Consider the following 13,763-nt stretch of genomic DNA (forward strand, 5'->3'; position numbering starts at 1 on the left):
TGATGGAAGCAAAGTTTGATGCTCTAAAGAACAATATTGCATAGGAACCTGGAATGTTAGGTCCATGAATCAAGGCAAATTGGAAGTGGTCAAACAGGAGATAACAAGAGTGAACGTCGATGTTTTAGGAATCAGTGAGCTAAAATGGGCTGGAATGGACGAATTTAACTCAGATGACCATTTTATCTACTACTGTGGGTAAGAATCCTTTAGAAGAAATGGAATAGCTCTCATAGTCAACAAAAGAGTCTGGAATGCAGTATTTGGGTGCAATCTCAAAAACAACAGAATGATCTCTGTTCATTTCCAAGGCAAGCCATTCAATATCACAGTAATCCAAGTCTATGCCCCAACCAGTAATGCTGAAGAAGCTGAAGTTAAATGGTTCTATGAGGACCTTCTAGAACTAACACCCCCAAAAGATGTCCTTTTCATTATAGAGGACTGGAATGCAAAAGTAGGAAGTCAAGAGATGCCTGGAGTAATAGGCAAGTTTGGCCTTGGGGTACAAAATGAAGCAGGGCAAAGGCTAACAAGAGTTTTGCCAGAGAACGCACTGGTCCTAGCAAACACCCTCTTCCAACAACACAAGAGAAGACTCTACACATGGACATCACCAGAGGGTCAATACCAAAATCAGATTGATTATATTCTTTGCAGCCAAAGATGGAGAAGCTCTATACAGTCAGCAAAAACAAGACCGGGAGCTGACTGTGGCTCAGATCATGAACTCCTTATTGCCAAAGTCAGACTTAAATTGAAGAAAGTGGGGAAAACCACTAGACCATTCAGGTATGACCTAAATCAAATCCCTTATGATTATATAGTGGAAGTGACAAACAGATTCAAGGGATTAGATCTGACAGACAGAGTGCCTGATGAACTATGGATGGAGGTTCATGATATTGTACAGGAGGCAGTGATCAAGACCATCCTCAAGAAAAAGAAGGCCATTACAAATAACTGAGAAAAGAAGAGAAGCTAAAGGCAAAGGAGAAAAGGAAAGATACACTCATTTGAATGCAGAGTTCCAAAGAATAGCAAGGAGCTATAAGAAAGCCTTCCTCAGTGATCAATGCAAAGAGATAGAGGAAAACAATAGAATGGGAAAGACTAGAGATCTCTTCCAGAAAATTATAGATACCAAGGGAACACTTCATGCAAAGATGGACGCAATAAAGAACAGAAATGGTATGGACTTAACAGAAGCAGAAGATATTAAGAAGAGATGGCAAGAATACACGGAAGTATATAAAGATTTTCATGACCCAGATAACCAAGATAGTGTGATCACTCACCTAGAGCCAGATATCCTGGAATGTGAAGTCAAATGGGCCTTAGGAAGCCCACTCAAACAAAGCTAGTGGAGATGATGGAATTCCAGTTGAGCTATTTCAAATCCTAAAAGATGATGCTGTGAAAGTACTGCAGTTAATATTCCAGCAAATCTGGAAAACTCAGCAGTGGCCACAGGACTGGAAAAGGTCAGTGTTCATTCCAATCCCAAAGAATGGCAATGACAAAGAATGTTCAAACTACAACACAACTGTACTCATCTCACATGCTAGAAAAGTAATGCTCAAAATTCTCCAAGCCAGGCTTCAGCAGTACATACACCGTAAACTTCCAGATATTCAAGCTGGTTTTAGAAAAGGCAGAGGAACCAGGGATCAAATTGCCAACATCCATTGAATCATAGAAAATGCAAGAGAGTTCCAGGAAAACATCTACTTCTGCTTTATTGACTATGCCAAAGCTTTTGACTGTGTGGATCACAACTGTGGAAAATTCTTCAAGAGATGGGAATACCAGACCACCTTACCTGCCTCCTGAGAAATTTGTATGCAGGACAAGAAGCAACAGTTAGAACTGGACATGGAACCACAGATTTGTTCCAAATCAGGAAAGGAGTGCATCAAGGCTGTATATTGTCACCCTGCTTATTTAACTTATATGCAGAGTACATGATGGGAAATGCCAGGCTGGATGAAGCACAAGGTGGAATCAATATTGCCGGGATAAATATCAATTACCTTAGACATGCAGATGACACCACCCTTATGGCTGAAAATGAAAAAGAACTAAAGAGCCTCTTGATGAAAGTGAAAGAGGAGAGTTTAAAAGCTGGCTTAAAACTCAACCTTCAAAAAGCTAAGATCATGGCATCTGGTCCCATCACTTATGGAAGATAGATGGAGACACAATGGAAACTGTGAGAGACTTAATTTTCTTGGGCTCCAAAATCACTGCAGATGGTGACTGTAGCCATGAAATTAAAAGACGCTTGCTCCTTGGAAGAAAAGCTATGACAAAATTAGCGTATTAAAAAGCAGAAACATTACTTTGCTGATAAAGGTCCATCTAGTCAAAGCTATGGTTTTTACAGTAGTCATGTTTGGATGTGAGAATTGTACCATAAAGAAAGCTGAGCTGAAGAATTGATGCTTTTGAACTGTGGTATGGGAGAAGACTTTTGAGAGTCCCTTGGACTGCAAGGAGATAAAGGAAATCAGTCTTTGGAAGCACTGATACTGAAGCTGAAACTCTAATCCTTGCTCACCTGATGTGAAGAGCTGACTCATTGGTTAAGACCCTGCTGCTGGGCAAGATTGAAGGCAGGTGGAGAAGGGGACGACAGAGGATGAGAGGGTTGGATGGCATCACTGACTCGATGGACTTGAGTTTGAGCAAGCTCTGGGAGTTGGTGATGGACAGGGAAGCCTGGCGTGCTGCAGTCCATGGGGTCACAAAGTGTCGGACATGAGTGAGCAACTGAACTGAGCTGAATGTTTCGTGGTGTAGACATGTGGCAGTTTATCTGCTCGTTGACTGGAGTGCGTTAGGTTGTTTCTATTTTTTCTATTGCGAATAATGCTACTATGAACATTTATGCACAGTCTTTAATGTGAACATATCTTTGAAATATTCCAGGATAGCTGATTTGCAGTTTTATATGAGTTTCAGGTGTATCTGTTAGTCACTCAATGATGTCTGACTCTTTGTGACCCCACAGACTGTAGCCTGCCAGGCTCCTCTGTCATGGAATTCTCCAGGCAAGAGTACTGGCGTGGGTAGCCATTTCCTTGTCCAGGGGATATTCCCAACCCAGGGATCGAACCCAGGTCTCCTGCACTGCAGGCAGATTCTTTATCTTCTGAGCCTTCAGTTGTACAGCAGAGTTTCAGTATTTTTACAGATTATACTCTATTTAAATGATTACTACTTTGTAAAGTAATGTCTGTAATTCCCCGATTTGCACCATATAGCCTGCTGCCTATCTTGGACATAACTTCACTTCTCTTTGATTCACAGGATTTCTGGGTCATAGGGAAGACTGTGTGCTGTGCTTGGCCGCTCAGTCACGTCCAACTCCTTGCGACCCCACGGACTGCAGCCCACCAGGCTCCTCTGTCCATGGGGTTCTCCAGGCAACAATACTGGAGTGGGTTATCATGCCCTCCTCCAGGTGATCTTCCCAACCCAGGGATCGTACCCAGGTCTCCCACGTTGCCGGCAGACTCTTTACCGTCTGAGCCACTGAGAAGCCCCAGGGAACCTCTGTGTTAACATTCGGAAGAACTGCCAGGTGGTTGCCCAAAGTGGTTGCAGCGTTTGACCATTCTGACTGCAAAGTGTGAGTGTTCCAGTTTCATTTTTGTAACTTCTATTTCTTTGCTGGAGTTTTTTTCATTTATTTAAAAAGAATTTGCAATTTATAATAGAAGCACATTTATGGTGACCGAAAGTCCTCATCAGATAATTTTGACGCGGATTGGCAGCTGATTGTCTTTTACCATCAGCTGTGGTTCCCCTGGTTCTTCTCATGGCGAGTGGTTTTCAGTTGTACCCCAGGCACGCTGGTTGTGATGTCAGACACTCTGCTTCTGTTTAAGTCTTCTATTTCAGCAGGCGGCCGTTCTGTTTAGACTCAATGTGTGGGTTCCAGACTTCTTTTGTGGCCTCAGTTCCAGTGACAGTTTAGGTCTCAGAGCCCTTGCAAAGCCGTCATGCCCTGTTTTGTTCTTCTGTGCTTTGGGGCTCCTGCTGTGTCCCTGCTAGTCCCCATGACATCGGGGTCACTGTCTCACCACCCACGATGGGGAGCTGAAGCCTGGGTGGAGGGCAGGGCTTGGCTGCTGCTCTGGCTGTGAGCCCATTGGACCACCTGCCTGTCTGTGGGGTCTGAGTGCAGCTGCCCTGTCAGCGCTATCAGCAGATGAGGAAACCCAAGGGCCGGGCCCCCCGCTCGGTCTGGTGAAGCTCAGGGCCGCCAGGCCATTGGCTGTTCTGCCCACAGATGGAGAGACGGAGCCACTGATATGCTCTGGAAAGGCCCGCACGGTGGCATTGGTCCTGAGGGGCCGCTGACGGCTCTGCTTCTGTGTGTTGCCCTGGATTGAGATCCCCGCCTTTGCGCAGGCTGAGCCGCGGGAGCTGACTGAGGCTCGCAGCTGCGGGGCCATGAGGGTGGCTCTCTGGGCCTTGGGACTCGGCGTCCTCCTCCTCAGGGCCAGGGCCGCCCCCACTGGTAAGAGTTTCCTTTCTCCGTCCATGGAACCTTCTGTAGGCTTTGCTCCATGGATGCTGAGGCCCTGGGGTGTGAGGGTCCCCTGTTGTGATCAGCTGTCTGCTGGGTTCTTGCTCAGCCCCAGTGGGGGCACATCCTAGGGCAGAAGACACGTGGGCTCCAAAGTGCAGACACCCAGAGACTCTGGTCCCTGCGCGGACTGAGCAGGTTCCACTTGGGGTAAGCCCAGAGCCCCCCGCCCTGCCACTCGGAGTCCAGGCTGCAAGGCTGGCCAGAGTCCAGACGGAGTGAGGGGCATGGCTGGTGTCTGGCCCCAGTGACCCAGACAGACAGGGGACGCTGATGGGTTCTGCAAGGAGCTGCCCAGTCTCCTTCCGTCGGGGCAGGCGGTGGTGGGTGGGTGTAGGGAAGCTGGGGGCTCCCGGCCATGATGGTAAGCATGGTCTGGTGCTGGGCCATGGAGGAGAGCCAGCCCCGGAGAGATGCCACATCAGGGTGGGGGTGGGGTGGGGGCTGCTGTGTCCAGAAGCCAAGAGGCTAAGTCACGGCAGGAGCTGTGGGCAGGTGTCCTGCGGGAGACAGCACAGAGAGGCTGGGGTGAGAGTGTGCTGTGCGGTCTGCGTGTAGGCACCGCAGAGAGTGAATGCAGAGTACAGGCAGGGATGCATGTGAGAGAAGGCTGGGCAGCTGTGTGCGGACGTGTGTGAGTGTGTCTTGGGGCTGGGGAGGGGATGAGGGTGGCCCTGTGCGGTGCCCTGGGGGCTGATGGGAGGAAAGGTCACTGGGCAGGTTGATCCAGGGTCCAGCAGGAGGTGACAGAAAGCTGGACAGAGGGGCATGCTGGGTGGGCTGGGATCTGGGTGGTGATGCTGGAGCGCATGAAGCAGGGAGCTGGGCTCTGAAGCGCAGTGAGGTCGGCTTGCGGGAGGGGCGCTGGTTGGTGTTAAAAAGGCACACGCTGTGCCCGCGAATGTCCAGAGGAGAAGGGGTGGGCGTGAGGGGCTTTGGGGATGGGTGGGCGCGGTGGATGAGGCCTGGCGGGTGGTGGGAGTGCTGTGCTTTCTTCTATACTGAGGGCTGGGGGGGGGGTCTCCCTCTCTCTGCTCCCCGGTGAGTCCTGGACTCTCTCCTGCCCCATGAGTACCCTAACGAGACCCCCCAGGCCCTGGAGGTGGTCTGGCCCAAGCTGGGCATACTCCCTGTGGAGGCTATCTCACCCCCCTGCTTCAGCCCAGGGCTCAGTGGGAGGATCGACGGTCCAGGGGCTGAGACAAGGGGCTTCCGGGGCTGTGGTGCGGTGGGGAGGACAGACGGTCCAGGGCCCGAGACGAGGGGGCTGTGCAGGAAAGACTGGGGTGAGGGGCCTAGTGAAGGATGCAGCCCTGCTCCCAGTGGGACTGGAAGGTCAGGGGGTGGCTGAGCCTCTCAGAGACCCAGGAAGCAGCCCCCAGGAAAGTGAGCTGGGGGACAGGTGGTGGGCAGTCGGGGGTGGGGCAGGGGTGAGCAGGAAGATGGGGGGCTGCAGGGCTGCTGGGAAATGACCTTCGGCTGGAGGCTGGGGTGGGTGGTGGGAGGAGCCCCCCGCTTCAGGTAGAGGACAGGGGACTTCCATGCCTCAGGCCTGCGGTCACCCAGGACGTGGGGGCTCCGGCGGGCCAAGGACGGCACTCAGGGCCCCTGCCCCACCACCCGTCTGGACTGCTCTGCGGGGTGCGGGACTTGGCTTTGCACAGAGGCCTCGGCGCTGGGCCTCGGCAGGGGCCCCAGGCGCCGTGTCGCCGGCCCTCACTGGCCCGTTCCATCTGCAGGTGGACCCAACAGCCTGAGGTTGGCCTACCGGCCCAGTCCATGCGACGGGGTGGTGCTGGTCCAGCATGAAGGGACGTGGGGACACGTGTGCAACCGGGAGTGGACACTGAAGGAGGCGTCCGTGGTCTGCAGGCAGCTGGGCTGTGGCGGGGCCGTGGGTGCCCCCAAGTACGTCCCGCTGCCCGGAGAGACGGTGCAGCCCTGGCTCCACAACGTGTCCTGCAGGGGAGACGAGGCCTCCCTCTGGGGGTGCAGCCTGGGGGCCTGGACGAAGAGCGAGTGCCCCTATGAGTGGGTGGTGGTGGCTCTGTGTTCCAGTAAGTCATGGGTCGGGGTGTGCGGGGAGGAGGGGGCCCCAGAGCCACCTGAGACGGGCCGGCTCTCAGCTCTCCCTTCCTCCTGTGTCAGCAGTCCCAGTGTTTTGCTTAACAGATCCCTTCTTAGAAGGCAGCGGTAGTGCACTGGGTGCTGGGGATGCAGCCGTGAGTCAACTATGAAATTGGCTGCACAAAGCCTGCTGTCCAGGGAGGGACCGAGAGGGAATGCGCAGGCAGGTAGAAGAGCAGTGAGGGGGTGGACACGCAGGCAGGGGTGGGGCGACACTCGAGGGGCCCCGCGGACTGTGCAGACGTCTTGTCACCGTCGCCAGCTCACATGTTCTCCCTGGAGGTCTGTCTGGAGCGCCCAGGGCTGTGTCCGGCACTTCACGTCCTGTCTGAGCTGACCCACTGGGCGGTTTGTGGGGCCCAGAGCAAAGCAAGAACGCAGGCGTCTGTGCTGAAAAATCAGCGAGGGTGTCCAGAGATCGTTGAGTCAGGAGGGCCTCTGAGCGGCCCGGCGCTGACCCCTCAGTGAGGCCCAGGGCTGGTCTGGCCCCGGCAGGGCCCTGCTGGGGACGGCTGTCGCCGAGGCCCGAGGCCGCGCGGTCGGCAGAGCCTGTATTGTGTGCCACGCCCTGTGTGCTTCGCAGACGGCACTTTCCGGGAGGTGCGGCTGGTGAAGGGCCGGAGCCCCTGTGCAGGGCTCCCTGAGATCAGGAATGTGAACGGGGTGGACCGCCTCTGTGGCTTGCACCGGGAGGAGGCCACAGTGTTCTGCCGGGAGCTGGGGTGCGGCCCTGCCCTGCAGGCCCCCCGCCAAGACGGCAGTGTCGCCAGGAAGTACATGACCTGTGGGGGCGACGAGCTGACCATCCGGAACTGCAGACTGAACAACAAGTTCCGCAGCGGCTGCGACTTCCAGCGAGATGCCCAGGTGGTCTGCTCAGGTGAGGTGGACCCTCCACCCTGACGTGGGGTGGGGTGGGGACAGCAGGGAGCTGGCCGTGGGCTGGCCGTCCCTCCATGCTCCGAGTGGGCTGCAGCAGAGTGTGCCCCCGAAGTGCCTCCCGCTGGCCCAGTCCTGCCTGAGGCCTGGGGTGCCATCGTTAGGGGGCGGCCCCTGTGCAGCCCACCTGTTGTGAGGGAGGCAAGAGCAGGCCGGGGAAGGTGAGCGAAGGCAAACAGGAAAGTGTCCTTGAGAACGGACTCTGTAGATCCTCCTCGCTTTGGACAGAGACCGAGAGGTGAGGGCACAGCATGGAGCCTGGGGCACGCACAGCCAGTGCCTCGGGAGCCGCTGCAGGAGTGCAGGGCGGCCCAGGAGAGGCGTGGGCGGGGAGCCGAGGGCTGCTCCAGTCCCAGCCGGGTGCCGCATCTGTGCTGTGCTGGCTGTGACCGCTGTGGGTCTCACACAAGTCAGGGTCGGTAGTGGGAGTAATCTGGTCTCTTGGATCCTGGTACATTCTGGGTGGAAATGAGGTAAAGTGTCCACTTTCCTTGGTGCCCTCGGGGGCATGCCCTCAGGGGACCTCAACCTAGCCTCTGAGACAGGAGGGTCTTGGTGCCACCACCCCGGGCAGGCAGAGGATGTGCGGCGTCTGTTCTGATGGGGCAGAGTGGCCTGTGACCATCGGTTCTCCCATTGCTCAGCAGGCCCCTGCTGCTGGCGGATGATCACCTCTGGCAGGATGCTCAGGGTCCATGGTTGGGGGCGGGGCTCAGGGCTGAGTTCTGAGCTGAGACCCCGTCACTGTGGGAACTGTCTCCTTCTCCAGAACACACAGAGGCCCGGCTGGTGGGTGGCGAGCACTCCTGTGCTGGGCGCCTGGAGGTGAGGCGTGGCCTGACCTGGGGCACCGTCTGTGACGCTGACCTGGACCTGGCCACTGCCCACGTGGTGTGCCGGGAGCTGCAGTGCGGCGCGGCCGTGTCCACACCCCAGGGCGCCCACTTCGGCCAGGGCCCGGGGCTCGTGTGGGCCGAGGCCTTCCGCTGTGCGGGCAACGAGTCCCTGCTGTTCCACTGCCCTCGGGAGCCGGGGCACCGGTGTGGGCACGGCCAGGATGCGGGGCTCAGGTGCTCAGGTGAGGCCACGGGGGCGGGTGGTCCGAGGCTGGGCCCTGCCCCCTCCCTGCCAGGCCCCTCTGTGCCGCCCCCACCCTCTCGGGGTGCGTCTGGCCCAGCTCCAAGGGGCCTCCGCCAGGAGGTGAGCCCTTCCCCTTGAGGAAGTGCTGCTTCGGGGGGCTGCTGGCAGGAAGGAGAGGGAGCAGGCTTTGGGGACAGAGGGATGTGACCCCAAGGCCGGCACAGAGTCCTGCACACATGTGTGTGCTGGCGCTGCCGCGGAGGCGGGTGGGGAGCTGGCAGAGAAGGGGCCCCGGGAGCCCCACCCCGGGTGTGAAGGGAAGAAACAGCAGGGCCCGCGGGGGCAGCGACGCCGACACCCCCTCCCCCTGCAGAGTTCCGGCTGGTCAACGGCAGCAGCGCCTGTGAGGGACGCGTGGAGCTCCAGGTCCAGGGGGCCTGGGCGCCCCTCTGCGCGGCCCACTGGGACTTGGCAGACGCCACGGTCCTCTGCCACCAGCTGGACTGTGGGAACGCGGTGGCCACACCCCCGGGGGGTCACTTTGGGGGCGGGGCCTCCGCGCCCTGGCCGGACGAGGTGCACTGCGTGGGGACGGAGCCCTACCTGTGGAGCTGCGCCGTGAGCACCCTGGGGGCGCCCGCCTGTGGCCCCGGCGACGCAGCCGCCGCCGTCTGCTCAGGTGGGTCAGCACGAGCGCGGCCGGAGGGGAGGCCGGGAGCGCACAGGGCTGCGCCGGGAGGCGGCGTCCTCGGCCCGGGACGGGCCGGGTGCCACCCGCCGGCGCGCCGCCCTGCAGTGTCCCGCACCCCGCCCCCAGGTCTCCCCGACGCCCTGCGGCTGAGGGACGGACAGAGCCGCTGCGATGGCCGCGTGGAGGTGTCCCTGGACGGGGTGTGGGGCCGCGTCCTGGACGAGGCCTGGGACCTGCGCGGCGCGGCCGTCGTGTGCAGGCAGCTGGGCTGCGGAGCGGCGGAGCGAGCGTACGAGGCGGCGGCGCCCGCGCGCGGGGCGGTGCCCCTGGGGCTGAGCCGCGTGCGCTGTGCGGGCACCGAGCCCCGCCTGACGCGGTGCAACGTGTCGGCGGCCGCGCTGGTGTCCGCGGGGGCGTCGCGGGACGCGGGCGTCGTGTGCTCGGGTGAGTGCGGGCCCAGCCCCCAGGACCCCCTCCCGGGCCCCGCGCCCTGACTCGGCCTCTCCCTCGGCAGGGAGCCTCCAGGTGCGCCTGGCCGCGGGGCCGGGCCGCTGTGCGGGGCGCGTGGAGCTGCTCCACGCGGGCGAGTGGGGCACCGTGTGTGACGACGGCTGGGACCTGCGGGACGCCCAGGTGGTGTGCCGGCAGCTGGGCTGCGGGCACGCGCTCGGCGCCCCGGGGGCCGCGCACTTCGGGGCCGGGGCCGGGCGCATCTGGATGGACGAGCTGGCCTGTGAGGGCCACGAGGCCGCGCTGTGGCGGTGCCCGTCGAGGGGCTGGGGCCGACACGACTGCGGCCACAAGGAGGACGCCGGTGCCCTCTGCTCAGGTGGGTGCTGAGACCCGAGTGCCGTCCCAGGGCCGCTCCTTGGCACTCATCTGGTGGGGGTGGGGGCTCTGCTCGTTCGTCCTGCTTCCGGGGAGAGGGTGTCTAGGCGCTGTCCACTTCACACTTCGCTCGTGGCCGTTCTGGTCTTTCTGTCCTTGGAGGCAGGTTTAACTTCCACTGTGTTTTCAGCTTGCAGCTCTTCCTTCCTCTGTGCTCGGGGCTCCTCAGGCAGCTGCTGGTTCTCGCTGGCGGACAGGCCTCTGCAGGGGGCTGGCTGTTGGCAGGGGTGGGGACTCTGCTGTCCCGATTCCGCCTGGCAGCAGCGGGGTTCCCAGGGGAGATCAGAGGCAGGCAGGCGCTCAGGAGGCCCAGGCGTGGAGCGGGCACCGGTCACCCTCACCCCGTGCGTTTGTCTGGCGGAAGGTCAGAGGTCAGCCCAGACCCAGGGCTGGGAGTACACTCGGTGAGGGGCGGGGCCGGGCGGGGGTCTGAGTGGCCGTTTTTATTCTGTCACAGGTGTAATTCCTGCCATTTATTTTCTAAGCTTAGTTTACTTCGTTACGGTCCCGTCAGATGCAATTCATGCCTCAATGCCTCGGTTTATCCCCATGTGTGTATTTTGATGTATTGCGGGCCCTTTTGACTTACTTTTAGAGGGCTGTGTCCTACTCCACTATGTGGTCATATGATAGTCGGCTTAACACACCCCTTGTTCCTGGGCTTTCGCCGCCCCAGGGTGACAAGACACTACTTGGGCGCTGACCAGCCAGGGCCAGTGACACACTCGGAGATCGGGCTAGTTCCTTTTTTGTTGTTGAATTTTTACAGTTGTTTAAAAGGGTTATTCTGTATGTGAGTGATTTCCAGGGACAGGTTTCTACAGTCAGTGGAGTTACTAGGGATTGCAGTGTTAGAGCTGGGGCTTAAATTGGCTCCCTGTGGGCAGCTGCTCCCGTCTTTGGGTGGGGGTGGATGGGGATGTGGGGTGGATGTGAGCTGGATGTCAGATGCCCTAGCTTGGCATGGGTCTTGGTGCTGGGAGCCCCTGGTTTTGGCCTCCTCCTTCAGAGACTGTCTGACCCGAGTGGCTTGTCTTCCAGAGTCAGTGGCCCTGAGGCTGCGAGGTGGCGCCGGGCCCTGTGCTGGGTGGTTGGACGTGTTCCACAACGGAACGTGGGGGGCCGTGTGCAGTAACGCCCTGAAGGACGCCTCCTTGTCCATCATCTGCCAGCAGCTGGGCTGTGGGGAGCGGGGCTGGCTGGAGAACAGGCCGGGGCACACTAGCCTGGGCACCTCCTGGGTGGACAACATCCAGTGCCGCCGGCTGCGGAGCTCCACGCTGTGGCAGTGCCCCTCAGCCCCCTGGCACCCGCACTCTTGCACCCGTGGAGAGGAGGTCTGGATCACCTGTGCAGGTAGGCCCTGCCACCTACTGCAGGTGGGCAGACTCTGGGGGCCCTCGAGGCAGCTTCAGTGTCCTGACAGGTCATCCACAGAGGCTGCCATTCACCCATGTCTGGGGGTGGTGGGCTCACTGGGCTCCACAGGTTCCCTTCTGAGGCTTCTCTGAGCATTTACACCTGGTGAACCGCTATTTAAATCCAACAGGATCGTCAGGGACAGCGACGCAGGATTCCGGGGAGGCCCTCAATTGCTCCTCAATGGGCAGCTGCCCAGGTACCCCTCTCCCCCCGCAACCGGCTCCCCATCCTCTCCCGTCCGGGTCCTGCCCCCCGGTGACCACAGGCCCCTCTTGCAGAGGAGGGCGAGCTGCGCGTGCGCGGGGGTGAGGACCGCTGCTCGGGCCGTGTGGAGCTCTGGCACGCTGGCTCCTGGGGCACCGTGTGTGATGACTCCTGGGACCTGGCGGACGCCGAGGTCGTGTGCCGGCAGCTGGGGTGCGGCCGGGCTGTGGACGCCGTGGCGGGGGCTGCCTTTGGACCAGGCTCGGGGCCCGTGTGGCTGGATGAGGTGGGGTGCCGGGGCAGCGAGGCCTCCCTGTGGGGCTGCCCGGCGCAGCCGTGGGGCCGCGGAGACTGTGGGCATAAGGAGGACGCGGGTGTGCGCTGTGCAGGTGAGTGGTCCAGGGGGGTCTGGCTGCCCCTCCAGGGGTGAGTGATCTGGGGGCGCTCTGTCTCCTCCTCCATGGGGTGAGTGGTCCAAGGGGGCTCCGTCTGCCCCTCCATGGGGTGAGTGGGTAGGTGAGGCCTTCCTAGGGCCTTGGGATGGAACGCCTGGTGGGTTCTTTTGGAGGCCCTCTCAGCCCTGGGTGCTGCAGAATCCAGCCCTGAGGCTGCTCCATGCTGGTCCCTTGGATGCTGGGGCGGAGGCCGTCTCCATGAGCTCTGTTTCAGCCTGAGGGGGCTGGGGTGCTGCTCCGGGGTGATGGCTGGCCATAGCCCAGGCTCCTACTTGGATCCCACCCACTTCTCCTGCAGGTGACACAGGGGCCGTCACCCCACGTTCAGCATCAGGTAGGTGAGCACTTCCTCAGGCTTCAGCTCTGGCCCTCCTGCCTCAACCCAACTGGAGGGCCCCTCCGTGGGGCCCCGGCCCACCCAGACGTGCCCTGCCCCACCCGAGGGGCTCTGCATGGGGGCCCTGCCCCACTCAGAGGGGCCCTGTAGGGACTCTGCCCCACCCAGAGGGGCCCTGCATGGGGCTCTGCATGGGGGCCCTGCCCCACCCTGAGGGGCCCTGTAGGGACTGTGCCCCACCCAAGGGGCTCTGCATGGGGGCTCTGCCCCACCCTGAGGGGCCTTCTAGGGGCTCTGCCTCAGAGGTGCTGTGGACTCTCCCGCATCCACCTGGCTGGTGGGGGGAGGTCAGGACCCCAGGACTGCTGTGCTGGAGACGCTCGTCTCTGCAGGTGCCCTGGGCCAGGCGGGCAGAGAGCCCAGGGAGGGAGGGCCAGCCCGGGCCCTGCTGGGCCACCTGCCGGGACTCTCCTCTGGGCCTTTCTCTTGCCAACTGCGAGGTTTGGTTCTGGTACACTGTGTCCTCTTAGACATGGAGTCTAACGCGGTCAGGACGCTAAGAGCTGCTCTCCTGGCCCCTCCCTCCTGGGCTCCCTCCTGGATTTAGCGCTGTGACCACAGGGCCCACCTCTCCTCTGGGTGCCCCCCGCCAGGGGCTCCGGTGGTCCAGGCCAAGGGTCACAATGCCCCAGGAGGAGCAGGCACACAGGGGAGACCCTCCTTTCGCTGTCTTCCCAGGCAGTCCTCTGGTCCCGGCGCCTGCCCTCGAGGCTGGGACTCTGCCCATGGCCCTCGGCCTGGCGCTCGGCACCCTGCTGCTCGTCACCTCACTGGTCCTGGGGGCACGGTGGTTCCGGGGCAGAGACGCCTGCAGGGGTAGGTGGGCATGGTGGGTGGGGTTGGCCCTGGTCCCTGGGGGTGGGGAGGCGGGGGGTGCTTTGAGACCCTAGCCCGTCACAGGTTCTGCCTGTCCCTGCCCCTCCGCCACAGCCTGTGGCAACTTCCTGCGAAGTAAGTCCATGA

General features: G+C 60.1%; 1 protein-coding gene across 3 annotated transcripts in view; it reads left to right on the top strand.

Moving 5' to 3' along the window:
- Nucleotides 1-13,763, top strand: part of LOC109578960 (scavenger receptor cysteine-rich domain-containing protein SCART1-like) — a 71,936-nt gene that overhangs the window by 57,053 nt on the left and 1,120 nt on the right. For all 3 annotated transcript variants that reach the window (XM_070781198.1, XM_070781196.1, XM_070781197.1), the window contains 12 exons: nt 3,313-4,528; nt 6,337-6,654; nt 7,308-7,604; nt 8,433-8,741; nt 9,117-9,422; nt 9,561-9,878; nt 9,949-10,263; nt 11,364-11,678; nt 11,872-11,940; nt 12,023-12,337; nt 12,702-12,737; nt 13,479-13,616. In XM_070781198.1, the coding sequence (XP_070637299.1) occupies nt 4,462-4,528; nt 6,337-6,654; nt 7,308-7,604; nt 8,433-8,741; nt 9,117-9,422; nt 9,561-9,878; nt 9,949-10,263; nt 11,364-11,678; nt 11,872-11,940; nt 12,023-12,337; nt 12,702-12,737; nt 13,479-13,616 (2,803 nt within the window). In that variant the 5' untranslated portion in view covers nt 3,313-4,461. The remainder of the gene's footprint in view (nt 1-3,312; nt 4,529-6,336; nt 6,655-7,307; nt 7,605-8,432; nt 8,742-9,116; nt 9,423-9,560; nt 9,879-9,948; nt 10,264-11,363; nt 11,679-11,871; nt 11,941-12,022; nt 12,338-12,701; nt 12,738-13,478; nt 13,617-13,763) is intronic.

The sequence above is a fragment of the Bos indicus genome, chromosome 26, assembly GCF_029378745.1.
Source record: "Bos indicus isolate NIAB-ARS_2022 breed Sahiwal x Tharparkar chromosome 26, NIAB-ARS_B.indTharparkar_mat_pri_1.0, whole genome shotgun sequence".
Lineage (NCBI taxonomy): Eukaryota > Metazoa > Chordata > Mammalia > Artiodactyla > Bovidae > Bos > Bos indicus.